Source organism: Varanus komodoensis, unplaced genomic scaffold (assembly GCF_004798865.1).
Source record: "Varanus komodoensis strain SLA01 unplaced genomic scaffold, ASM479886v1 scaffold12, whole genome shotgun sequence".
Classification (NCBI taxonomy): Eukaryota; Metazoa; Chordata; class Lepidosauria; order Squamata; family Varanidae; genus Varanus; species Varanus komodoensis.
Window position 1 is genome coordinate 7,852,682 of NW_025335349.1, and position 25,429 is coordinate 7,878,110.

Here is a 25,429-nt window from a genome sequence, read left to right on the forward strand (position 1 = left end):
GCACACATCTCCAATAACACAAAATTCAAGTCTTCCCATATCTGGACGATTGCCTTTTAGTTGTCCCATCTAAGGAAGAACTGTTAGCTTACATTTGAGAAACATATAAATTCTTGGACAAACTGGGGCTCACTATTAACAGTGAGACATTTCTCCTTCTCCCTCCCAGTCGATCCTGTGCATCAGAGCACGCTTGGATTTGGTGGCAGCTTGAGCATACCTTCCACTGAACTGTGTCTCAACCCTTGGTCTCAACAGGACCAATTACTGTGGTCCTGCACTTCCAGCTTGAACCCAGGATGAAGGTCCAACAAGTTCAATGGGTTCCACAGTCACAATTGTCCAATTCATGAGGTTGCAAATCTGACCCCTATACTGTGGTTTGTCTGAGCCTACCAACCCGAAAGAGACTCAGTCAGGAAGCACTTGTCGCTCCCCCATTCTGTCACAGCAAACCTCTCCTGGTGGAACAACGAATGTAACCTAGTGAACAAGATCACCTTCACCCCAACTGAACTATCCCTGACTTTAAAAACAGACACATCTTTCCTGGGATGAGGCGTGCACTACATGGGGAACAAGGCCTGTGGACCAAACAGGACCATGGATACCATATCAACTACCTTGAGCGCCTCATGGTCCAGAACGTGTTGTTCACATTCCAGTGGCTCCTTGAGGGCAAGCATGTTCAGATTGCATCGGAGAATACTATGGTGGTGTTCCATCTGAACAAGCAAGGTGGCACCCATTCAGCTTCCCTGACCCACCTCATTCTAACTTGATGTCCATGTGAAGTTAGACTACTCCTTCAGCCTAGACATCCTCTCTGCAGTCCTCCAATGATGATACCTCCCACCTCCATTCTGTGGTACGCTTGCTAGTCACCCTTATGTGTGATGCACAGAGACCATAAAGAAGAAAGGAAGGTTGCTTACCTATAACCAACATTCTTCGAGTGCTTATCTGCAGTCACAACCCACCAGTTCTTTGTTTTTCCTATTTTTCACTTTCATGTCCCTTAATTTTCCCTCAGCAGATCTGTGCCATTATGTGGAGAATGGGCCTTTTCTGGTCCAACCCCTGGTTCCAGGGCCAAAATGTTGGACTCTGTTTAAACAGAGGAAAATTATAGGAGCACCTCCTACTTATATTAGAGGGGGAGAGAGTGGAGCTCCTGCCAAAACTTTAGCTTAGATAGGAAAATCTTTCCAAATACATGCACCGTACAGATGCAGAGCCCATATATATGAATGCACAGATGACCACTTAAAGAATGTCAGTTACACGTAAGCAAGCTTCCTATACTTATTTTTAAAAATCAGCCTAGTTGTTTTCACATCAGCAACCCAAATATTTGGTTGAAAGATCCTGCAATTCGTTTTAAGAAAGCTAGGGAACCACACACTAGATACATTACTTCTTCTGCATGTCTTTCTTCCAAATCCCAGAGGAAGAAAACAAAAATCTGACTCTATCTCGAGTCCAGAGGGCATCCTCCTGACTGCAGTATTGGAGCTGGAATTTGCTAATAGGCATATATGGAAATAGGCACTATACTATCTCTGTTCAGTGTCTGACAATTTATATCATTCCAATTAACTGTGTTTTTATATTGGGAGTGGTATTTTCCTGTTGTTTGAATCTTGGAGGATGATAAAACCCTTCCATTGGGGAAGTCAGATAATCTCATTTTCTGACCAGGAGGTACTTCCCTAGTCATAAATTGCCCTGTGGACTCAGTGGAAAATGGAAATGTATATGAACTGAAAATTCCTTTTTTTTTTTTTTTTTTTTTCAAATTGAAATTTCAAAGTGAATTACAGTTTAAAGAATCCAATTCAGACTGCTCTGTCCACTTTACCCTGCTAAGGTGAACTGTAGATGTCAGTGCATTTTCAAAACTATCCCTTCTGTTGTATCCTAGTTCATCTTTACATCTTTGAGGTAATCTATGATATTCCATGCACTTGTGTGTAAACCTGTAAGAAAGTCCCTGAGGATGAGGGTTGGAAAGATGTTAGTTTCTTTTCTTTTATATGGAAAGTGCTTAGGTCGCTAACTATTTTGCATAGCCAAAAATATGGAGAATTTGGTGTAAGCTTAGAAGATAACTGTGATCTACATGTATGTACAATTTTGCAAGAAGATACACTGATTAAAATACTGGACTAGGAACCGGGAGTTTTATGTTTAAAGCTTTACTCAGTCAAGAGGATCATTAACTGACCAGTCAATATTTCTTAAGTATAAGGATAAAATAGGAATAGGAAAGGGAAGCATGTATGCTACTATGAACTCTTCAGAAGAAAAAATGGAAGTAAATATGACATAGTTAATACTTTCACAGAGCAATTTTAGGTTGAGATAAAATGAAGTTTGATGGGCACATGGTAGCTTTTTCTTCTGCCACTGGCACAAGGTGACTCACTTCAGCAACTGACCTGATCTCTGGGGTGGAAACAACAAAAGAATCAATCTGGATGGTAGTAGGATTGAAATGTTTCCAAAACGATTTCCCTTTCATTTCTACCAGTGCCACATGGCCAGATGGTGTTCGTCGTCTTGCAAAATCATATTTGAAAGATCCTATGATAGTGTATGTTGGTACTCTTGATTTAGCGGTGAGTTGCTTTTTATTTTTGGCTGTATTACTCCTATGATTCTGTTTCCAAATAAAGAGATTGTTAGCTTAGATTGGACACTGTCTGTTCTTGAGCTGTGTATGAAACCTAGCTATACTCGTATAACAAGACATTAGAACTGAAAATAATTTAGTTAATGGATTATTAAAAGTAAGCACTAAAATGGAAAGATAATGTATAAAGAGTTTGAACAAGTTCAGAAACAGACATTTTCATTAACTTTCAAATCACAGCATATATTAGTTAAATGGATTTATTTTTCCCATCTAACAATCAGAAATGCGCACAAAAAGGGTGTCACCATGCTTGTCAGGTTCATAATTTCCAAGTAGTGGGTTTTTTTCTTTTAAAAGCATATCTGAATGAGAAAGAACAAACAAATGGGTAAGTGGAAAGGATGTCTTTTTGTTTCCCTATCTTTTCTCCCTCAAGCATAGGAGACTCAACCTCCAGGATTGTCAAGGCAGACTTGATCTGAACTTCCTGGAGGAGGCAAGACATCCCTGAGAAACTCTCATTGTTTTTGCCTTGAGTGAGAGGCAGACTTTGGGGGCTTTTTTATGCAGCATGAGAACAACAGCAAAAAAATTAAAAAGAGAATGAAAAGAGAAGAAAGAAGAGATGAGAGAGCTCAGGGAAGAACAGCAACTTTGGTGTGGAGACAGGCTGAAGACCCAGGGGCAGGAGGAAGCCCAGTGGTAGCAGCCAGGCCAAAAAGGAGCTTCCTCACTTCAACTCTCCAGTTGATTCCTCTTGCTGCTGCCAGAGAGGTGTATGTGTCAAAAGCCTCACCACATCTCTTCCAGAGGGAAAGTGGCCAGCACGCAGGCCCCCATGCCTGGCATTGCACAAGTGCATCATTAAGCAGTGACGAGCTGTCATGTCATGCTAAGCAGGTTACCCTCTGATCCAGGTCTCCAACTGTAGATAGATGTAGGCTACATAGTGACATTTGATTGACAGTTACTTTTTCCCTCCTCTTCTCTCACCCAGTGGACAACTTCATCGTATGATCTGAATGGTCTACCATGACTTACTTAGCCATGGTGGACTGTGGTGTATGAGGTTAGTGTTTTGAATATTGAGTGCCTTATTGCAACTTATATCATTCAGACCTGCAGGCTACGGGTTATGCAGTGGTTAAACAGTCCTCACATATTTAATCCTTACCGGGTTATGCAAAATTTGCTTAAACTTCATGTAACCCATGTTCCCCATGTTTGCACCACACAACAACCGGGTGTTGCATATGCAAAAACAGTCAAGGTTTGTGACAGGCACTCTTAAAATGCCCTGTAAATGTTCATTTGTAAGCCTTGACCTACACTTGGATTTCACAATTTTCATCTTGGAAAAAGTTTGTTCACAGATGTATGTGGTGCCAAAGACTGTGAACCTGCCTGCAGCAACTTTCTTTAGGTTGATAAATATATCAGGTAGACCACAATAGAAATCTAATGGACTATTTTATTTGTAAATGTCTCTGAGATGATTGCTGGTTTGCAAATCAGCTCCATCTGAAAAGTTATCTGCATCTTCTGGTGCTACTTCAAATTGATTTTGAAACATTCTTATTTCCTTTCCATGCTTATGGCAATCAGTGAATCTGTTCTGGAATTCTACCTGCAATAGGTTCAGTGATTTGATGTGTCTTTCTACACTGGATTGCAAATTCCTGTCCTTCTCAAATTTTATTTCATTGCAGCATGAGAAGTTTGAAAAGTTACTATCACTAACTTGATCCAGAAAACATTGTTTTGCTTCAAAAGCTTTCAATTCAGAATACATGTCACACACAAGCTTTCCTTTTTCCTGCAGCCTTGTGTGTGACAAATATTCAGATGCTCTGTTAAGAAAGCCAAATCAAAAATCCCTCCAGGGTCAGGAATTACTTATTGACCTTTTTCTTTCTCCGTGAAGAGATCAATTTCATGATGAAGACTGAAAAAATGTTTCAGGACTTTGCCTCTGCTAAGGACTTTGCCCCTGAGAGGAAATTTTGAAATTGATGATGAGTAAGCCCATGATGCAGTTAATGCTGTGTACAACAATATGCATCATGCTTTCCCACTGGAGAATCCTACGACACAAGGCCTGCTGATGAATGAAAAGTGTTCCATTTAATTTCAGTCTCTCTTCATTGATCCTTGCAACTACACCAGTTTTACTTTCCACCATATTTCTTGCACCATCAGTTGTGATGCTTTTCAATTTATCCCAACTCAGACCAAGATTTCCTACTGATTCACGCACCTTCAAGAATGTTTTCTGCAGCTGTAGTGCCTTTCAGACTGTAGTGCACACAATTCTTCTATAATTCTGCAGTTGGAATCTGTCCCCTTGATAAATATTAGTAGTTGAGCAGTGTCTATAATGTCATCAGTCTCATCTAATGCCAAAGTAAAAATCAAAACTTTTTGACTTGACAATCAGTAGCATATGTTCAATTTCCCATATATGGCTTGGTTTCCTTTCCTGACAGTCTTTTGACTACAATATTTAATACCACCAGAAAACATGGTGTTAGATGTTGTATCAATACACAGCAGAGGAATTTTATTTAGAACAGTTGCTCTTTTCACCAGTTTCTTAAATCCTTGGAAATAAATTCTCCTTTCAGGGATTCAGAAAGCAGAAGATTTACCACAGATTTAAGTCTGACTTCTGGTCATGTTTCTTCACATCAGTTTTCTTTGGACGGTTAGTCTTGGCTCTTTCTCCAGTTGGTTTTAAAAAAGAGTCCTTGCATTTGACATGGGATTGAGGAATTGTATAAATTCAAATCTAGATTCTCTACTTTATGGTTTGCAGTCTAAAGCAGAATGCAATTTTATGAAGGAAGTGATAGTTATTTGGTTCTTTAGTTCCATGTTGATGCTAAACTATAGAGCATTGATTTAGGTAGAATTTATGTCATGTAAATATCAGATAATTAGACATTTTGTAAGTTGATGGTCAGTTCTGGGTGGCATGTTTAATGTCTCTGTGCATAATATCTGAATTGGCAAAAAAATCTAAGATTCTTCCATTCTTATACTAACACTGGGTGAAAACAGCTTCCAGTATAATTCTTCCAGGAGGACAGGTCTTTACACTTACAATAAGAAGGCATTGTAAAGCAATTCCATCTTTTCTTCCCAGAGCAATGGTGCATCAGAAGACTTATCTGGAAACACCCCATAATTCAGTGTGTATGATTTTGTGTGAAACATTTGAGAGTGTTAGATATGAGATTTTAAGCTTTTCTTTTGATGAATTTGGTTTTACAGGCAGTAAATACAGTAGAGCAGAAGATTGTTGTTATTCCAGAAGAAGAAAAAAGAGCCTTCACACGTTACTTCATTGATGCTATGAAATCTGGAGACAAAATCATCATTTTTGTGGGAAAGAAACTTACGTATGTAGAAGAAACCTTACAGAAATGATAATAAATCAGACCTGTGCTTATGTATATTAACATATACAATTTGAATATATGCATAAAGTAAGACAAACAGTCTATCTAGCCTCCTGTTGCCAACTGTAGCAGTGGGTCTTTGGTAAGGTCATTTTTATTATCCCATGCTTCCTGCTTTGAATCATATTTTAGCATTTCTAGCAACTGATAATTTTAATAATTTTCATACATTTTCTAATTATGTATTGTACACTTGCAGTATAAAGAACAAGGAACTGTTAGACACCTATAACCATGGAATAACCAGTTCTTTCCTCTAGCACATACTGGCCTCTTGTCTCTGTTTTAATTCTTCCTGTTGTTTGTTGTATGTTGCTGCTACTGCAGGCTAGTTTGGTTTTGTTCAAAATTTAGTGTTGGCTTATCTGGGAATTATTTTAACATGTAGTTTGAGCTGGATTCTGACTCCTGCAGGAGGACTCCTGGAATGAAACCCCATAAACCTTGTTTGCATATAATGGTAGCTCACGGTTACCAAGGCAACTTTCAGGTGCCTCTCACATGCATGCTTCTTAGGATCTAATTTTTTGGTGAGCCCCATGACTGTATTTTGGTGGAAAGAATTAACTTTCTTTCAGAAAGAAGAAATTGAGGCTTTGACATATTTTTAGATCTTTGGTTTTCCCACAGAAGACTGGTCCTTTTGGTGCCTATAAGACAAGTTATTTCTTCCAGAGGGTTCTTCTCTTTCATCAAGGGGTCCTACAAGCTATCTTCCTGATGTCAACTGGAGTTCCGCAGCAGTGAAGGGTGCCTTTTTCATTTTGCTTCCATCTGATCACAGATATGACATTTTTGTCCAAGAGATTAACCCTAGGGATGCTGTTGAATTTCATCGGAAACCTTGGAGCAGGTTTGTTCAATCTGGTCTTGCAGTCCACTCAAGCGCCAAGCTATTCTGGAAGTCATTTTGGGGCTATAGAGCAGGCTCCAGGACAGTGGAGATGTACAAGCCATTAGCTAAATTAAATCCTTCTGAAATACAGATGGCACTCTACTTGAAGCAAGATTTCCTGGTATCTGTAGATCTGTGTAAGGTTTACTTGCATATAGATAACCAAGCATCTCACTGATTCAGATGTTCTGTTTGCAAGCTTAGATGCTGCCAATATAGGGCAGTGCCATTTGGTCTAACCTTAACCCATGAATGTTCACCAAAGGTTTGGTAGCCCATCTGCAGGTGCAGGCTATCTGTCTATATTGGTACTTGGATGATACTTTGATCCAAACTTCCTCCTTGGAGTAAAGAGAGAGTACATGCAGACTACCCATGCAAATTGCCTCACTGCTCACAGGTTTGTAGAGAATATGGGCAAGACCTTTCTGATCCCATCCAAGAAGTTGGAGCACTTGTGGGTGATTTTGAGCATGTCTCTGATCCATAAATTTATGGCTGCAGAGAAACTGGAATATATCCTCAGGGCAGCTTTGTCAACATCAGTGGAGGCATATCTACTCTCTTTTGCTTAACTCATGGTCCTTATGGTTTTATGCCAGAATCTTGGCTAATCGCAGCTTAATGCCACAGGATTGCTGAAGCTTCTTCTTGCTTTCCGGTGTGATATTACCATCAGGCCAAACAAACAGATTCTGCTTCTTCAACAACTGCAAAAAGAGTTGAACATGGTGGCTTTCTGAAAGATGACTAACTTGGGGATCAGCCTAATAATTCCATCTCAAACCATCATAATAGATGTTGTGGTTTCTCAGCTGGAGATCTGATTGCAACAAAAGATGTGGTCAGAAGAAAAAAAGCAGGAGAGCATCAGCCTGCTAGAACGGAAAGTATTGGGATTATCACTGCTGTTATTTAAAAATGAGATCCTCTATCTGCATCCTGATTTGTCACTATATCTGCCAGAGTTAATATCAACAAGGAGGGAGCTGCAATGTCTGGAAATCTGTTGAGATTGTATCTAGCCTGAACAGCATCTCCTGTCCCTTTCTGTCATATATCTCGGTAGGACACACAACACTATTGTGAACTGGTTCAGCAGGAGAAGACTTCAGGACTTGAAATGCAAGCTGTATGTTCATGTGTGTTTTTTAAGATGATTCATTGTTTTGGCCTTTAGAAGATCTCTTCATTCTTCTGAAAAATGATCAGGTGCCAGTATTGTTGTCAGTGAGCTGCCAACATGGACACTTTCCTTTGCCCATGGCCTGTATGTGTATTTATCTTTGTATGTTTATTTTTTCTGTCTTTGTCTGTCTGATCCTGAAGGTGCTTCAGCAGATTAAGGTTCTGACAGTGGAGGTCATTCTGGTAGAGTAGTGATTCCAGATCTCACCCTGTCATGGCAAGACAGCTGGAGGCTTTCTTGCTAAAAGCACCTCCCTACTTGGGCCTCTAGTACTTTCAAAATGAGCTTTTACAGCTAACAGCTGAGTATCAGAAGCTGCAAAAATTGGATTACTCTGAGGTTTTGAACACAATCCTGTCCTTTTATAAGGGTTCTACTAGTTAATTTCTTCATTTCACATAAGCAATTTTGTGTGGTCTCACTACAAAACATATTACCATTACTACACCAAGGGGCTGATTTGCTTCAGTCAGTCTAAAAGATGCTTATTTTCGCATATCAATCTACTAGGGCTATCGCCATTTCCTTCATTTTTCAAATCAGGACTGATACCTTTGAATTATCAGTCCTACCATTTGGCCTTCCCATAGTTCCTCAGGTTTTACAATGTATGGCAGTAGTTTGTGCACACCTCCAATTAAAAGCATTCAGGTCTTTCCCTACTTGGATGATTGGTTATTACATAGTTGTCCCATCCCAGGAGATCTACAGAAGTTCATCTCCACCGCATGCAAATTTCTAGAGAGATTAAGACTTTGTATTAATTCAGAGAAATCATCTATGCTTCTCCTCTCCCAGACAATACCATAGACTGGGGCAATCCTGGACTCAGTGAGGGCATGGGCATACCTACCCACAGACAAAGCAATGGTTTTGATCAAGCTTACCAATCTCAACAGGATTTTGATCAGAAGCAGTTGATACTCCCATGTTCTATTCATGCAAGCCTTTCATGATGGACCATCACATGCAACTTAATAACTGGAGTGGCTTGTACAACCACAGAACTGGACATAACTATTGCCAACAACCTGTATCACTCAAGGGATGGTAAGCACGCTATGGGCTATGGGCCAATTAAGAAAACTCAAATCGAATCAACTATCTCGAACTACTTGCAGTCCAGAAGGCCCTTTTTGTCTTCTAAAACCTACTGCAGGACAAACATGCCTGTAGTAGCCCTGCTCATCTGGGACTGGTACCTAGAACACAACATTACAATCACAGCAATCCATCTAGCAGGAACTGAAAATTCCATGGCAGATGAGCAGACAGCCCAAATCAACTCATGAATGGAATTCCATCCCAAGATCCAATCAAGACTTTCAACTCTGGGAAACAACAACCCTCTTTGCAATACCAAACAATGCAGTATGTAAGAATTTCTGCTCCCATGTTGGGATTAGCAAGGACTTGATGGGAGATACGTTCATCCTATGATGGAAGGGACAGTGTACTATCTGTTCCCTCCATTCCACTTATTGGTGAAGATCTGCAAAGAGAAGATGGCCTGCATTCTAATCACTCCTTAGTGGTCTTGACAGGCATGGTTCACCCATCTATTCCACCTGTCAAATCACACTTTCTGTCATCTCCCACCTAAACCAGATATCTTCTGTCAAAACTGAGGGATGATTCTGCCTGCAGACAACCAAACCATTCAATTGACGGTGTGGAGAGTCAGCTATCAACCTCATTAATCTAATTAATTTCCATCCAGAAATCTAATTGGTCCAGGACGTGGCTTTATGACCAAGGATAAGACATTCTTACAATATCAAATGGAAGAACCTTTTCTGAAACAGAGAAATTTGACTGAATCCAAGCAACGATCTAACAAATTTTCAGCTTCCTACATTCATTGCACCAAAAGGTCTTACAACTCTCCTCCATCAAAGTTTCCCTGGCAATGTACTCGGACTTCCATGGACCAGTGGATAGCACCTCCATTTTCTCTCACCATCTGTCCCAACATTTCCTCAAAAGTGTGAACAACGTCGTTCCTCGTATCTGTTCCATCATGATGGGCTGGAGCTCATCAGTGGTCCTCCAGGCCCTTACAAAGCTTCTATTCAAACCCTTAGCTACTATAGACCTATGGTTACTCTCATGAAAGGTTGCATTCCTTGTAGCAGTCACATCTGCTAGAAAAGCAAGTGAACTCTGCACTCTATAAGTAGACCCACCATTCCTTGCTTTTCATAAGGACAAAACAGTGCTCTGTCCTGATCAATCATTCCTTCCAAAAACCACATCATACCTGAACCATGCTACCAGAACCCTCTTTCAGTCTCCATCCAGCTCAATAGAAACAGCACCACATATGCCCAATGTACAAAGAGCATTCTATCAGTCCTGCACCGAGTTGCTCAGATGCTCACAAAGTTTCTTTGTATCATATGCCAAGGAATTGAAAGGTAAACTCATCACCCAGAAAATTGTACACTGGGTTATAGAAACCATCAAACTAGCTTACCAACTGGCTCATCTGCAGCTACCAAACCAACCAAAAGTACCCTCTACAACAGTGATCACAATGTTTATAGCACTGCAAGCAGGTTCCTGCATATAGGAACTTTACAGAACAGCCACATGGTCTACTCCATTGACTTTCATGCAGCACTACCAGCTCAATGTCCAAACCAGACAAGATTATGCCTTTGGCTGAGCAGTCCTTTCAGTGGTCCTCCATTGACGACAGCTACCCTTCACCATTTTTCAGGTAAGCTAACTAGTCATCCATATGCGTGATGCACAGAGACCAAGAAGAAAGTAAAGTTGCTTTCCTGTAACATTCTTTGAGTGGCTGTCTGTGCATTCACACAATCCACTCACCATCCCCATGTGGATGTCAACAATATACTTTATGTTTGTTACTTTCCTCATTTCTCCCAGTTACAGAACTGGACTGGGGAACTATGGATTGGGTCATCATCAACCACTTCATTTCAGTTCTGAGGCCAAAACACCAGTCTAAATGAACTGGGAAAATGGTGGGAGCCCCATCCTTTTATACCAAGGGGAGGGGAGGGTTTGGTTCTTGCCGAAATGAGCTCGGAAAAATCTGCCTGACAACAGACCCTGCACAGGCACACAGCCCATATGTGTGGATGCACAGATGACCACTTGAAGAATGTAGTTATGGGTAAGCAACCAAACTTACTCTACTGCAGACCCACCTAGAGTGGGGGCTACTTTTGTGTATCCTAAAATACAAAAAACCTAGAAGACTCAAGAAATTATTACTACACATTCCAGTTCTTGCTAACTTCGAAAGATTATTCTTCTTCATACTACACTGCTGTAACCTTCTTAGGGTTTTTCCTTTGCCTTACATGTTGAAGGTAGGCAGCCAGACATTCATGAGCTCATTCCAACTTGGTTCTAGGTGTATTTCTAGACTTTGCTTTTCTTTTCTAGAACAGTTATGCTGTATAAAATAGCTTTCAAATTGCAAGAATTGGGGATTGTTTTCACTTTTCAGTGCAGGTCTGAGTTAGCCTTTCCTCTTGGAGAGGACCAACACCATTGCACACTTTGTACTGTTTAGAGTGAGGGAGTAATGCAGAAATACGGAATGGCCTCCAGTAGATGCAGAATCCAGGAAACATGAGTAAGAGACTGCCTGTTTCTTTCTGATTCCTTCCATGAGTAATTAACTGAAACCAACCCACAGGAGTTTGAGTTCTTATTTTTAGTACCGGTAAGAAAATCTCCTAATTTTAAAAAGCCAAACATTCATGTGTTTATTTTTGCCTAATCAGTGCTGATGACCTGTCAAGTGATTTTGGTCTTCAGGGAATTCCAGTTCAGTCCTTACATGGTAATAGAGAACAATGTGATCGTGAACAGGCTTTGGAAGACTTCAAGAAAGGTAAACTTGCAAGTGATCAGAATTATTTGTATTATAGAATGTTTATTCTACCCTTCAAATGTACTGTAGCAAAAATTAGCCTCCCTTTATGATTAAATTGCATTTACTAAGAGGCTCTGAGTACTACACTGAATTTTACCAAAATAAAAATAAGCATTTTGTTTTGTATTGTAAGCTAATACAAAAAGGAAGAGGAAAAAGTAGTTTCCAAAGTAAAGGTATATCTAGGTTTATGTCTGCACAGAGAGTATTTTCATGTAAAATGAGTTATATATTTCTCCATTAAGTTCAAAATTTTGTCATGTCCATATGCGCATATTGTTCAGGTAATTAATTTACTTCTCCTTGTGCTTGTTCCAGGCAGAGTTCGTATACTGATAGCAACTGATTTAGCCTCTCGTGGACTTGATGTGCAAGACATCACTCATGTTTTTAATTATGACTTTCCTCGCAACATTGAAGAATATGTTCATAGAGTAGGCCGTACTGGACGAGCAGGGTAAATTGGATGTTAAGAAAGAGAATTAGAATTCTACAATGTTTGTTAATGGGTGGCAGAATGCCAGTGTGTTTTTCAACATATTTTACATGAGCCATGTCTGATAGATGGCCTTGTTTTTATTGGGGGAGGGGAAACGGAACATATCCAAACATGCTCGACAATATCACAACCCTGTGGAGGTAGATTGGGCTGACTTGCCCAAAGTCACCCAGTTGACTCCATGGCTGAGCCGGGACTAGAACCCAATCACCTGGGTCCCAGTCCCACACTACACCTCACTGGGCTCTCACACTGTACCACCCCTCTCATTAGGAACCATTTGCCTTGCTGAGATGCAAGTTTATATTATACTTAAAAGAAAAAGGCAATGAGGCATACTCTTTTCTAAGCAAAACTAGCACTTGATACATATGTACTTAAAGTGGGAAGAGAGTATACAGACTATTGTTTCTCAGCACAATTTTGTAAGCCGCCCCGGGGCTTCGGCGAATGGGGCAGCCTAGAAATTTTCTAAATAAATAAATAAACAAGTCCAATAAGTGCTAATCTTCTTTGAGCTGGATGAGTGCTTAGAGCAATCCCAGATATTAAAACATGGATCATCATGTAATACTGGGTTTTGGCACGCATTTAGAGTAATAAATGAAGTTGTAAATTTCTAAGAGTGAGTCTCTGGCTCTTGCTGTCTCTTGCTTTTGTTCTCTCTCTCTCTCTCTCTCTCTCTCTCTCTCACACACACACACACACACACACACACACACACAGAGACAGACAGAGAGACAGAGGGAAAGTTTGAGAAAATGTAAACATAAACTTTAGCTTTGCTTAGGCTTTCTAGCAGGCATAATATACTTGGGACTTTGAAAAAACTTCTTGAATTTTGTAGTCATGGAATTACAGGGTCATAAATTGACTGAGGAACTGGAAGCAGGAACTAAACTGCCACTGACTGAGGAAAGTGATCTTGGTCATGCTGGATAGTGCCACAAACACAACTCACCGTGTAGTAACAATTTGACTTTTAAAAGCACGACCACCATCACAGTCATAGACGCGCTGGGGGGGAGACGGGCGCAATCACAGGTGTGCTGGAGGGGAGATGGGCACAATAGTGGGTGCGGTCGAGGGGAGATGGGCACAATCGTGATCTCCACCCGATGTGGAGTTCGCATCCTGAGTAAAAAATTTTCTTAAATTTTTGTTCACAACCTGATTTGGTCATGAACTGAGGTGTTCGTGAGCCGAAGTACCACTGTATAGTCTTGGGTAAATTCTTCCACTCTATCCTCACAAAATCACTGTGAGATGTGTTAGGCTGAGAGCGGATGACTGACCCAATGAGCTTCATATTCAAATAGGGATTAGAACCCTAACCACCACACAAAATTTGCTCTTATATTAAATAATTAATAATCTTGGCTAGTCAACCCATCTGATGTATCTATACCAGTTGTTTCCTGCCTAAGCAATCTTATACAGGGCTAGTCATAAAAAGCACCCCTATCTGCCCAGCTGTATAAATTGTGCAGCTGTGCTACTATGCAGTAGAAGAGCTTTAGAGAATTGGAATGCTGCTTTAACCCTGGTACAGTATAGGAAGCAGGAAATTAGGGACTTGTTTTTGCTCTTAAAGAATTTTTACAGCAGTATAACATTTTCTTAATGTCTGCATATACTTATCTCAAAACAGAATAAAATAAATTTGCATATGCCTGCTGTATTTGATCTTGTGTGCTGATTACAATTTGTAGCTTATTAGAATATAGCTATTAACTGGTTACAATTAAATGTAATCTGAAATGTCACGTCCTTCGAGAAAGAGCCTTGAAATACTGGCAATCTTGACAGCTTTATTTATTCCATAGGCGCACAGGAGTAGCTATAACTCTTGTGACTAAGAAGGACTGGAGGATTGCATCTGAATTGATTGACATTCTGGAAAGAGGAAACCAGGTAATGCTTATCATATCCAAGGTATTCAGTTTCTCCCAGGCTTTTTGTTTTTTACAAATAGAGAATGGTATTTTTGATATCATACGAGTGTGTACCTTAGTGCACACTGCTTCAAGTGACTTACAATTAAATTAAAAACATCCATTTGAGAACAGAAAAGCCACAATTAACAATCCAACTGATAAAACTAATTAAAAACAGCAAAAGGCAATGAGTTAGAAACATTAAAACCCTTTGAAGGTAGGACAGGATAAATCCATTGGTATTCAAAAGACACACACTGACTAGGTTCATACATAACACTAAACTAAGCCATGCAGTTACTACATAGCACAGTATCTCACCCTGTGTCCTTTGTTAATGCATTTACCCAGTAACCATTCATGAGTTGTTTTAGCATGCCTCTGTTTTATCTCCAAATGGCAGCATGTATCCCATCAGCACCTGTGGCTAGGAATCAATCCCAGTGTGCCCTGCCCTGCCTGCCTCTCCTGTTGGCCCACATCCTCCCCTGCACGTTTTCTGGGCCTGTTTTCTTCTTCTTTTTTCTTTTTGGTCTGCTGTTCTGTGGAGTCACCTTCTACTTAGTACAGTTGCTCTGTGAGAGCAAGAGAGCAGAATGAAATTCAGTTGGGACAAATGCCAAGTTCTTCACTTAGGAACAAGAAACCAGATGCATTGCTACAAAATGGGGAATACTTGGCTCAACAATACTGCAAATGAGAAGGATTTCCAGGTTGTAGAAAATGAGCTAAGTATGAGTGAACAATGTGATGCAGCTACAAAAAGGGCACATACTATTTTGGACTGCATTAACAGAAGCCTCACTTCCAAAACATGGGAAGTACTAGTTCCCCTGTACTCAGCACTGGTTAGGCCTTATCTGGAGTACTGTGTCCAGTTCTGGGCCCCTAAGTATAAAAAAGATGCAGGAAAGCTGGAAAGGGTATAGAGGAGAGCAACAAGGATGATTCAGGGACTGGAAATGAAGCCCTGTGAGGAGAGATTGAAAGAACTGGAATGTTCAGCCTCGAAAATACTGAGGGGTGATATTGATAGCATCCTACAAGTGTCTGGAAGGCTATCACAAAGAGGAAGAACAAGATCTCATTCATTCCAGAGTGCATGGCATAGGATAACAGATTTAAGTTAAAAGAGACCAGATTTATACTAGACACCAGGAAGAATTTCCTGTCAGAGCAGTGTAACAATGGAAACTGTTACCTGGGGAAGTTGTGGGCTTTCCCTCATAGAGACATTCAGAAGGTGTCCGAACAATCAATCTGAATGGGATGGTGTAAACTGGTGTCCTGCAATAGCACGGGGTTGAACCCAGTGGCCTTCTGGCCCCTTCCAACTCTACTATGATTCTATGTTATTTCAAAGCTACTGCTCTAATCTTCTCTAGAATTCTTAGAAAAGAGGTGAAGTGCCAAAAAACTGGAGATGGACAATTGCTCCCATTTTCAAAAAGGGAAAAAAGGTGGATCCAGAAAAGTACAGACCGATCAGGCTGATGTCAGTACAACGCAAATTCTAGAATAGATTATTAAGAGGTTGGTCTGTGAGCATTTGAAATGTGTTGATTTAGTAGAAGTCAACATGGGTTTGGCAGAAATAAGTAATGCTGGACCAACTTTATTCTTCTTTTTGAGAATTAGTTTGGTGGATTATAGGAATGCCGTAAGTGTAATATATTTGTTTTAATCAACATTTGACATGGTTTCCCATGGGCACTATATCTGGTAGGTAGATGGACAGCTTGTTGAAGTACCCAGTGAATGCCCATTAAGGGCTCTGTATCTTGGAGCAAAACCTTGATGGTACCTAAGATGCTCAGCATGTGACCTATATGGTTAGGAATGACCTGGATGGAAAGTATGGAGCTGGTGCATACAGTATGCAGATAATGTAAATCTAGGAAGGATTGTAACACTTCAACACTTCAAAATGAGTATTCAAAAGGATTTTGAGGAGTTAGAACACAGGACTGAAATGAACAAGATATTGTAAACATCCCAGAGTACATACTTCAACTATGAAAGAAAGAGTGGGGCGGGGGGGGGGAGACTATTTCCAGTTGGTACAAAAATAAATGCACAAAAATTTAGGATGGCTTGGCAGTAGTACATGTAAAAAGGACATAGAGGTCTTTGTGGCTGGGTCTTCATTCTGAGATATTTTAAGCAGAGGCCAAATGGCAATCTGTCAGGAATGCTCTTGCACTGTAAAGTTTGCACTGAGTAGGTAAATGTACTAGCTCTCCAGGGTCACTTCCAACTCTGTTTCTATAAACTATTGAATACACTCTTGTTCACAGTTAGCACAGTGTTCATTGGGGGGACAATCCGATTTGACTTGCTTATAGGATATAAGTTAACCTTTTACAATGTACTTAAATAAAATATTTATAATGCATAGAGATATGTTGATATATTAAATAATTGGTAATATTTTATATCAGGTAGTTCCTGAAGAGCTAATTTCAATGGCTGAGAGATACAAGCAGTTTCGGTTGAAAAAAGACATGGAAAGAGATTTAGGAAGACCTCATGGGAGATCACGGAAGGGTTTTTGATCCAGTTGGATATACTTGATGAACACAGGGTGTGCCTTCCAAATGTAAGCAAGATATGTATAAGCATTTATGCATAACAGAAAATCCTGGTTCTCTTGCAGTTACAGAAAACTGCATTCTCAGATTTGAAAAAAGTATGTTCATTAGAAAATTGAGTAAGACACATAACAGTCCTCAAGAGGTAACTTAACGGAGGCCAGGATACCCATGATGCAACAGCATACTGAAGCTGAGGACTTCTGATTCTGGCCAGTGCCTGCTGCCACTATCACTGGAGAGTAGGGAAAGAAGAATACAACTGCTGCTACCAAGGGCTAGGGAATGAAGAGTAAGCTTGCATCTATGCAGGAACTCATAACAAGAGCACAAGCAGTGAGAAGGTGCACAAATCATCATTGCTCCTCTTCCCACTTGCCCCGTCCTACCTGCTAGCTGCCTTCATAGGTCTTGTGCTCAGTAACTTACCCTATGTGGTTCTTTGTGAGAGCTGCATGCTAGCAAGTAGGCACTTGCAGTCTGCCTGTGGGTAATTTCCAGTGCCACCTCCCTTCCAATGCCTAGCTTTCATGAAGGATCCCTCAAAGCAAGAGCTGGAGCACCTGCTGCCACCCTTCCTTTGAGCAAACTGATAGGTGGACAGTGCTCCAGAGAGCCACCAGGCAGTCTCTTGCAACCGGTATGGCTTTCCGAAAGAACTACCTGCCTGTGCTTTACTTGGAGTGAAACATAAGGTGGATGGCAGCAGCTGCTCTAGAGAGTGGCCAGCAAGAATCTTCCAAGCAGCTGGACAGCTTATTTCTCACTTAGAGTGGCATAGGACAAAAGTAGCATTGAGACATGTACTTGTTCTGGCAAGGTTGATGAGATCTGCTGCCCTTCTAGATTCACTGCCTGAGGTTTGGGACTGAAGGGCTGACCTTGCCTGGATGTGAAATGATCCTGGAACCTTACTTCTTCTTGATCTCTGTCCATCACACACATGGGCTCTGTGCTTGTGTGGGGCCTGCTGTCAGGAAGATTTTCCTAGCTGAGCTCATTTTAGCAGCGGTTCTTCCTTTGCCTTTTTGATGTCTTTGGTCTTAATCCTAGTGTTCCTTCACTTTTCCTCAGATCTTTTCAGATTCCTCTCATATTTTCTCTCAGTCTATTTTCACTCACCTTTTGCTTGTTTTTCTTAAAAACTAAATGTGACTCTGCTATTGGGAATAGCACTGCATGTAAGATATGATGGGATCTGGTGATTTAAGCTGATTTCATTTTCTTATTTTCAGACAGGATTTGTACAAAAAAAAATCCAACCTGGAGCTTGTCAACTGGAAGTTTTACCTTCTTTTGAGTATCTTGATCAGTGGACCTGAGAAATAATGCAAATTATGCTTGCTTTTAATTATTTTCAATTGTCTACTGTTAAATATTCTAATACAACACCATAGCAAGTATGTGAAATATTTTGTAAGGTTTGCATTTTTAGGCATTTTGGTTGAGAGCAGAGAAACACTTCCAGTTTAAATAAAGAAAAGAGCCCCTTCTTGTTTTCATGGTTTGTAGTTTGCAGGAGGATTCTACTTCACACAATTATGATGACAAAGTTCTGGTAAGATCAAGGGGAAAATGAGGCTGAGATCCTGCCCCACTCTTAATTTAAAATGAACCCTATTTTTTCTGTGCTGCATTGTGTTACTTGTAAGTTACATTTATGAATGCCTTGTGAGTCTTAGCTGTAAATTAATACTGGATCTGTACAAGTCAGATGGGAGAAGTCAGTAATACAGTATAAAGGTTTTTATCAGAACTTGGTTTGCTAGCATTTTTCCTTTCTGAAATGTTTGTTTGCACTAAACTGTTAATTTAAATAAAGTATTTTCATTCATCTACAGCTGCTTTATGTTTTTATTTGTCTACTTCAGTTAATGGACCACTTTCACATATAGATATGAAAAGGATTTTTCAGTTCCTCTTTTTAATACCTTGTTTCCCTTACAGCAGCATGTATACCTGTTTCACAGGAAGTTTTTTTTTCCTTTGCCAGCCAACTCATCCCCCTACTATTTGTCATCCTGGATCAGCACTTCTATGTAAGCAGAACCCCATCATTCATGTACACACATCTTTTCCTTCTTCCCAGCCCCTGAGACCTCTGAGGTCTTGGTATTTCAGCTAAGAGTTCTGACCCCACCTCTTCTAGTTCTGATTCACATCCTGAGATAACCTTGGAATGCTGTAATTTGAAAGAAGCTGGCCTAGTCCCTACAATATGTTACTTCTGATACATCTCCTTTGAACTCTTGGACGTATATCATAGTCACCTAATGCCTCCTAGCCATGGCTGAGATCACTGTTTCAGGTTTCAAACAATGGGCATCAAGTAAGGATTTTCTCAGTACCCCTTATCACAGCAGATACACAACGTGAGTTCATTAGCATAATCTGTTGCTCAGAATTGCCATCTGAGAAGGCAGCAAAACTAGTCTTCTCATCTACCTACTAGGCCTTCAGTTAAAACAGCTTACAGTGACTTTGGAACCCAGCCGTGCTACTGCATATAGCTATTTTGCTCAGTTCCCACCTTTAAATGACATTCACAACTTTCGATTTAACCATGTTAAATGCCATTATGGAGCACAAGTCTGGGGTCTTACTGCATATGGGCCAGTGCTCCCTCAGGCAACTTTTAGGATGTTTGTGCTTGTTTCTGCAACTCTCAAATAGACTATTTAGCTATCTCAAGTCCAAATATTTAATCTGTCACTTGAAGTAGCCCTTTCAATCTTCCCATTTGTAGTAGCATTTAACCCTTGCAGTATTAACGGATGCCAGTATGATTTTAAGTGCTTGGTTACTCTGAAATAATCATAATGCCTAATCTGAAAAGAAGAAAAACTAGTGATATTTTTATACTAAAACCACTGAAAGCAGGGAGTTGCTAAATGTTCATACAGTGGGCAAGAGTAAGCTAACAATCTGGCAAAGCAATAAAAGGAGATCATGGAGGCAATCCTAGCCTTCACACTCAGTAAGACACCTGTAACCTTCTAGGTTCAGAGAGTTACGGGCAGCCACATAGAATGGCACCTTAACAGTATTTCCCCCCTAATCCATGGCCAAGCCACTGAATAATAAGTACCTTGTATTAAATATTTAACAGCTGCTTACAGACTTCAAGGGAAGCATAGTTTAATTTGGGCTGTTTATGAGTTCACCTATTCCCTATTTTAAACATAGAAAATACCGGAAACCCATTTCTTTTTTTAATTTTCAATTACTTTTGCTAGTGCATTACATTTTGCTTTTATAATGAGCTCTGGTGAAAAAGTTGAACTTGGGTATAAAAAACTGCTGAAGCTGAAGCTTGGCTTAGGAAATAATCCAGTAACTTCAGAGAGCATTCAGCAAGGTTTGCTGCAGGCCATTCTTCATCCCTGGGCCATTTTGTGCATGCATGAAAAAAGGCAGTTTTGGCATGGTAAGACCTGAATTTGTCAAACTGATTTTTGTTTTGGTGTTTTGCCTTAAGCTGCTCCAACAGATACTTCAGAAGCTTCAGACATTCTTTCCTGTTGAGAAATAATGAAAGCATTGTGAAAGATGTTATATACACGCAATAAGCCAAAATTACTGCCTTAACCTGGAATAACCAGCATGTGCATGCACACAACTTGTTCTTTCCTCCTTCATGTAAGTAAAACAAATAGCTTTATATCACAGACATGGAACTGTTTACCACTGCTGGAACTCCATCTTCTGACAACAGAGCAGCATGGAGCAATCAAAGATTCCCCACTGCTGCTTTATGTGATGTCCAAACCAAAAACAAATCCTAGTTTATTCCTGAGTTTGGCAACAACAACTAGGATTCCATGTCTGAACATCATAAACCTTTACATTTCCAGTTTGTTTTACCTATTTGCACAAAGGGAAAAGCAAGCAAGTTGTTTTTTCACAGTAAACCGGGCTAAGTCACAAATTCTGCCTTAGCATTATGTATGACGATGTCTTACAGTGTTATACATAAGAGTATCTACCTGGAGAACCAAGAGATCATTAATTCTAAATAAGTGAGAGGCGTTTAACAAAAAGATTTACTATGTGGCACCACGAGTTCACTTGATGATGCCAGTCAGCAGACTGATGCAGAAGGGTCTCTGCAAGAGGCATCTACCAGTGGAAGCATGTACTACAATGCCCTCCCCAGAGAATGATTCTGGTTTCTTTTGGGTCCCCCCTCATATAAGTCAACCCCCAATTTTTGCTTTACTATTTTCAATTTCAGGGGGCTCTTACACAGTTTCAAGAAACTCTAAAATATATACAAGTATTCGTCAGCTGCAAGCTTCTGGACTCTTGTGACATCATATTACCATATTCTAGCTAATGGTCTTGGTACCTCTCCAATTTGGAGGCTGATGGTGGCCTGCAAGGAAGCTGGCTGGCCGGGGTTGGTGAGGGAGGACAGCTGGCACCAGCACTGTGGATGGGCACAGGGGACCAAGCAAGAGGGAGGAGGCCGCACAGGCAGGCACAGAGGCTGCATGGAGAACATCCCCCTTCCCAGCCAGGACCACCTCCCCAGCAAGGGCTGCCTGAGCCTCACACCCAGGACTGGGTCTGCGGCCACACACAATCCTCACAACACAGTGCAATACAGGACAAGCTCCCCAGCACCAGTAAGGTTTTTTAATGATTATTAATAAAAAGCTTGTATATACAATTGTCTTTATCATTTGTCCTTTTTAAAATGATGTAAAAATGTTTTAATAAATAAATAAAAAATAAATGAGTATAATATGAAAAAAATTCACTTGGCTCTCGTAAGATGACTGTCGCAATAGGGTCTCTTATATGCTGGTATATACAGTAGAACACATTTGAGTCAATTTTTAGATTGACTCAAAACATTCTATCGAAGACTTTTATTCCACTGTAAAAAGAGGCACGTTTGCTGTGCAAAGGATTTATTTATTTATTATAGTTCTCTATCAACCAATAGCCAGAGCTCTCTGGGCTGTTCACAACAAGTGCTATCCAAAGGATGACTTGAGAAGTGGCTCAGACATCATAAAATGTATCACTATAAGGTAGATGATTTGATTTGATTTGATTTCTACACCATGCAATAGCCAAAGATTTCTGGGTGATATACAATAATTCATAAAATATAAGGAAATACAATAAAAAATATAAAATTTCACCACAGAGATAAAAAAACAATTTTAAAGCAACTAAGATGGCAATACAAGCAAGACTATTAAAACAGCTTACATACTCTCTCTACCAAGTTAAGACTGCATAAAGGACAGCCGTAACCCATTGCTCAAAGGTGCAGCTCATGCCAGGCAGGCTTCAGTGTAGGGACTGATCATTAAGTGAGGTGCTGCCACAAAGAAGGCCCTCTTCCTTGTCATCAAATGAGTCCCCCTTGGAAGGGGTATTTGTAAGAAAGCCTCTAATGTAATGCCTAATAGCTTGTGATTGGGATAGGTTTTCCATTAAGTATTGTGGTCCCAGTATGTGTATGGCTTTATGGGTTGAAACTAGTACCATGAATTGGGCTTGGAAGCATAAAGGCAGCCGGTGAAATAAAGCCAGAACTGGTGTTATATTTTCAGACTTTTTGGTCCCAAAAATACCGAAGAGGTAAGGAACTAAGTTGAGGAAGGCAGTGGGCAGATGACTCTAGTCCTTAATAGAATGAATGACTTTAGGAGGTGGGGCATGCCAACTGCCATCATTGATTCCGACGTGGGGCACTGGGTCAGGATCTGGCTTTGCAGTGTGCATCCAATGTCCAGCAGGATATGCTGGGGAGATCTTGGCGGAAGGCATCTGCAATGGGCCGGAAGGCAGGTACAAACACAGCAGAGGCGGTGGGAGGGAGGGAGTTTCAAGGGGGTGAGGGCAAGATAAGGAAGAGGGAGGTCAATGCATCACTGAGAGGAGTGCAGATGGGAATACTGGGGGCGGGGGGTTACAACTTTCTCCACCCCCACCACCTCCCTTTTTTCTGTCAAAGTTGGCTCTTGAGACTTGAGAAGAGACTTGAGACTTGGAGTAAAGAATTTGAACACATCATTGGACTGAAGTAAGCAAATATATGAAAGTCAATGAAAGACAGAATCAGAGGAAATATTCCCCTTGTCAGTTTTCAGACTTAGCTCACTTACCTGCCATTAGAACTGCCTCCATCACATATAAAGCGAAGAATCAAGAATGATGTTCAAAGAAAGTTGTTACTAATATGATGACCGCATTTTTTATTCCCTGCCCAAAGAACACCTTTGAACACCTGAAATTGCACTGCAATACCAAGTCAATAAAAACAGAAATACAACTTAGAGTTCGTGAAACAGAATGTAGAATTCGATAAATAGAAAAAGAAACAAAAAAGTGAAAAGCTGAAACAGAACTTAGAACTTGTGGAACAGAACTTAGAGCGCAAGAGACAGAAAGACAAGCAAATTTGGAAGTATAATGATTATAATTAGAAAGAAAAAGATTTAAGATTGAGGATTAAAAAGGAGGGAAACTCTGAATCCAGAGCTGATTGTCCCTAAGTTACCCCAAAAGATTTCATGGTGTATGTGTCAGAAAAGCTACAAATCTTCCTGTCAACTTTTGAAAGGTCTGCTCAGAACTGAGGAATACCAGACAGACAATATATTAAGTATTTATCCAGCTTAATTAGAAGGGAATCGGCTGAGATCTGTAACACATTTCCCTCAGATAAAACCTGTTGTCCATGCTGAATACAAAGAAGTAGTATATAACAGATTCTGGTTGGGCGCTGGTTTCTTCAGAAAGTTTAAAAGCCTGCTACTTCAGAAAGAGAAGCTAAGTCTTTTGATGCTAAACTAACAGACTGTTTTGATCAGTGAACATCATCTGCCAAGAGGGGATAAGAGATTTAATAATTTTACATCAATTTTTATTTCAACTTCCCTTGGGCTTCTGGTGAAAGATAAACTTCCAGAGAATGTTGTACAAGCAGCAGGTTGGGCTGGTAAGTTAATACTGCAGAGGAGGTTGGGACCACTGTGAAAAGAAAGACTCTCTGTATAAACTAGCTTTTAATTGGAGCAAACCAGTACATCGGACGGCCCCACCTCCATCTGTACTGCCCAGAGCCCGTGCCACTTGGACCCCGCCACTGCTCCGCCGCCGCTGCCGCCTGCTGTTGCCGCTGCCGCACCGAGGCCAGGCCCACCGGCCCAGGCCCCTGCTCCGGCCCGCTTCCCCGGGCGTGTGTGAGAGACGCACCGGGGCGGGGTGGGGCACGGGGAGGGGCCCTGTGGCCTACAAAGCGCCGGCAGCATCCGGGGGCCGGCGGCCTTGGGCTGGTGGCCAAAGGGTGACGGCCCAAGGTCGGTGATGCCGCCATTTGGGCGCTGTTTGGGGGCCGAACGGGGGACTAGGCTGGCCAGGGGCTTTGGTGGTTGGCCTTGGTTTCATTCATTTGTGGGCTAGCAGTGGTTTTAAGTAGGATGTTTTTAGTAATTTTAATTGTCGGTTTTAGGTTGCTTTTAATTGGTGCATCTCGTGCTTTACTATCATGTTGCCTGGGGAGCGCGTGGGCGCCGCCATTGGGGTGGTGATGGGCAATGGGCGTTATGGCGTTGGGGGTCTAACGGGTCTGCATAGAAGAAGGAGGGACAGATGGTTAACACCTGTCCCTCTTTCTGGTTATTCCCCAACCGGTGGGTTCCAGGTAGACTTGTCAGCTGCCCCCCGGGCCTGTCGGTGCTCTTGCTTAATGCCAGGTTGGTCCAAAACAAGGCAACACTCACCCATGATTTGATCATGGATGAGAGGGCCGACCTGGCTTTTATCACAGAGACCTGGGCGGGTGACGGGGGGGGATGTTGCCTTCTCACAACTGTGCCCACCCGGGTACCTGGTCCAGCACCGACCACGCCTGGAGGGGAGGGGGGGTCGCTCTGGTTTATCGAGCTTCTATTTCCCTTGTGGGGCTTCCTGTCCTCTCGAGGCCGGGGCTAGAGTGCCTCCACTTGGTGTTGGGCGACCGAGACAGATTGGGGATTCTGTTGGTGTACCGTGCACCCTTCTGCCCAACAGACTCCCTGCCTGAGCTGACGGAGATCATCTCGGACCTGGTGTTGAGGACTCCCAGGATGTTGGTCCTGGGGGACTTCAATCTTCATGCTGAGATGGTTCTAACTGGGGCTACTCAGGACATCATGGCCTCCATGGCGGCCATGGGGCTGTCTCAACACGTCAGTGGCCCGACCCATGAAGGTGGACACACTCTGGACCTGGTTTTCTCGATGGGGCAGGAAGAGGGTGATCTGAGGGTGAGGAATTAAGTTTGACGCCCTTGTCATGGC

General features: G+C 41.3%; 1 protein-coding gene across 1 annotated transcript in view; it reads left to right on the forward strand.

Moving 5' to 3' along the window:
• Positions 1–17,090, forward strand: part of DDX43 (DEAD-box helicase 43) — a 36,308-nt gene extending 19,218 nt beyond the window's left edge. Inside the window, exons 11-16 of the mRNA XM_044421449.1 lie at positions 2,534–2,621; positions 5,912–6,039; positions 11,948–12,057; positions 12,418–12,556; positions 14,425–14,512; positions 16,977–17,090. Of these exons, the coding sequence (XP_044277384.1) occupies positions 2,534–2,621; positions 5,912–6,039; positions 11,948–12,057; positions 12,418–12,556; positions 14,425–14,512; positions 16,977–17,090 (667 nt within the window). The remainder of the gene's footprint in view (positions 1–2,533; positions 2,622–5,911; positions 6,040–11,947; positions 12,058–12,417; positions 12,557–14,424; positions 14,513–16,976) is intronic.
• Positions 17,091–25,429: the final 8,339 nt, after the last annotated feature.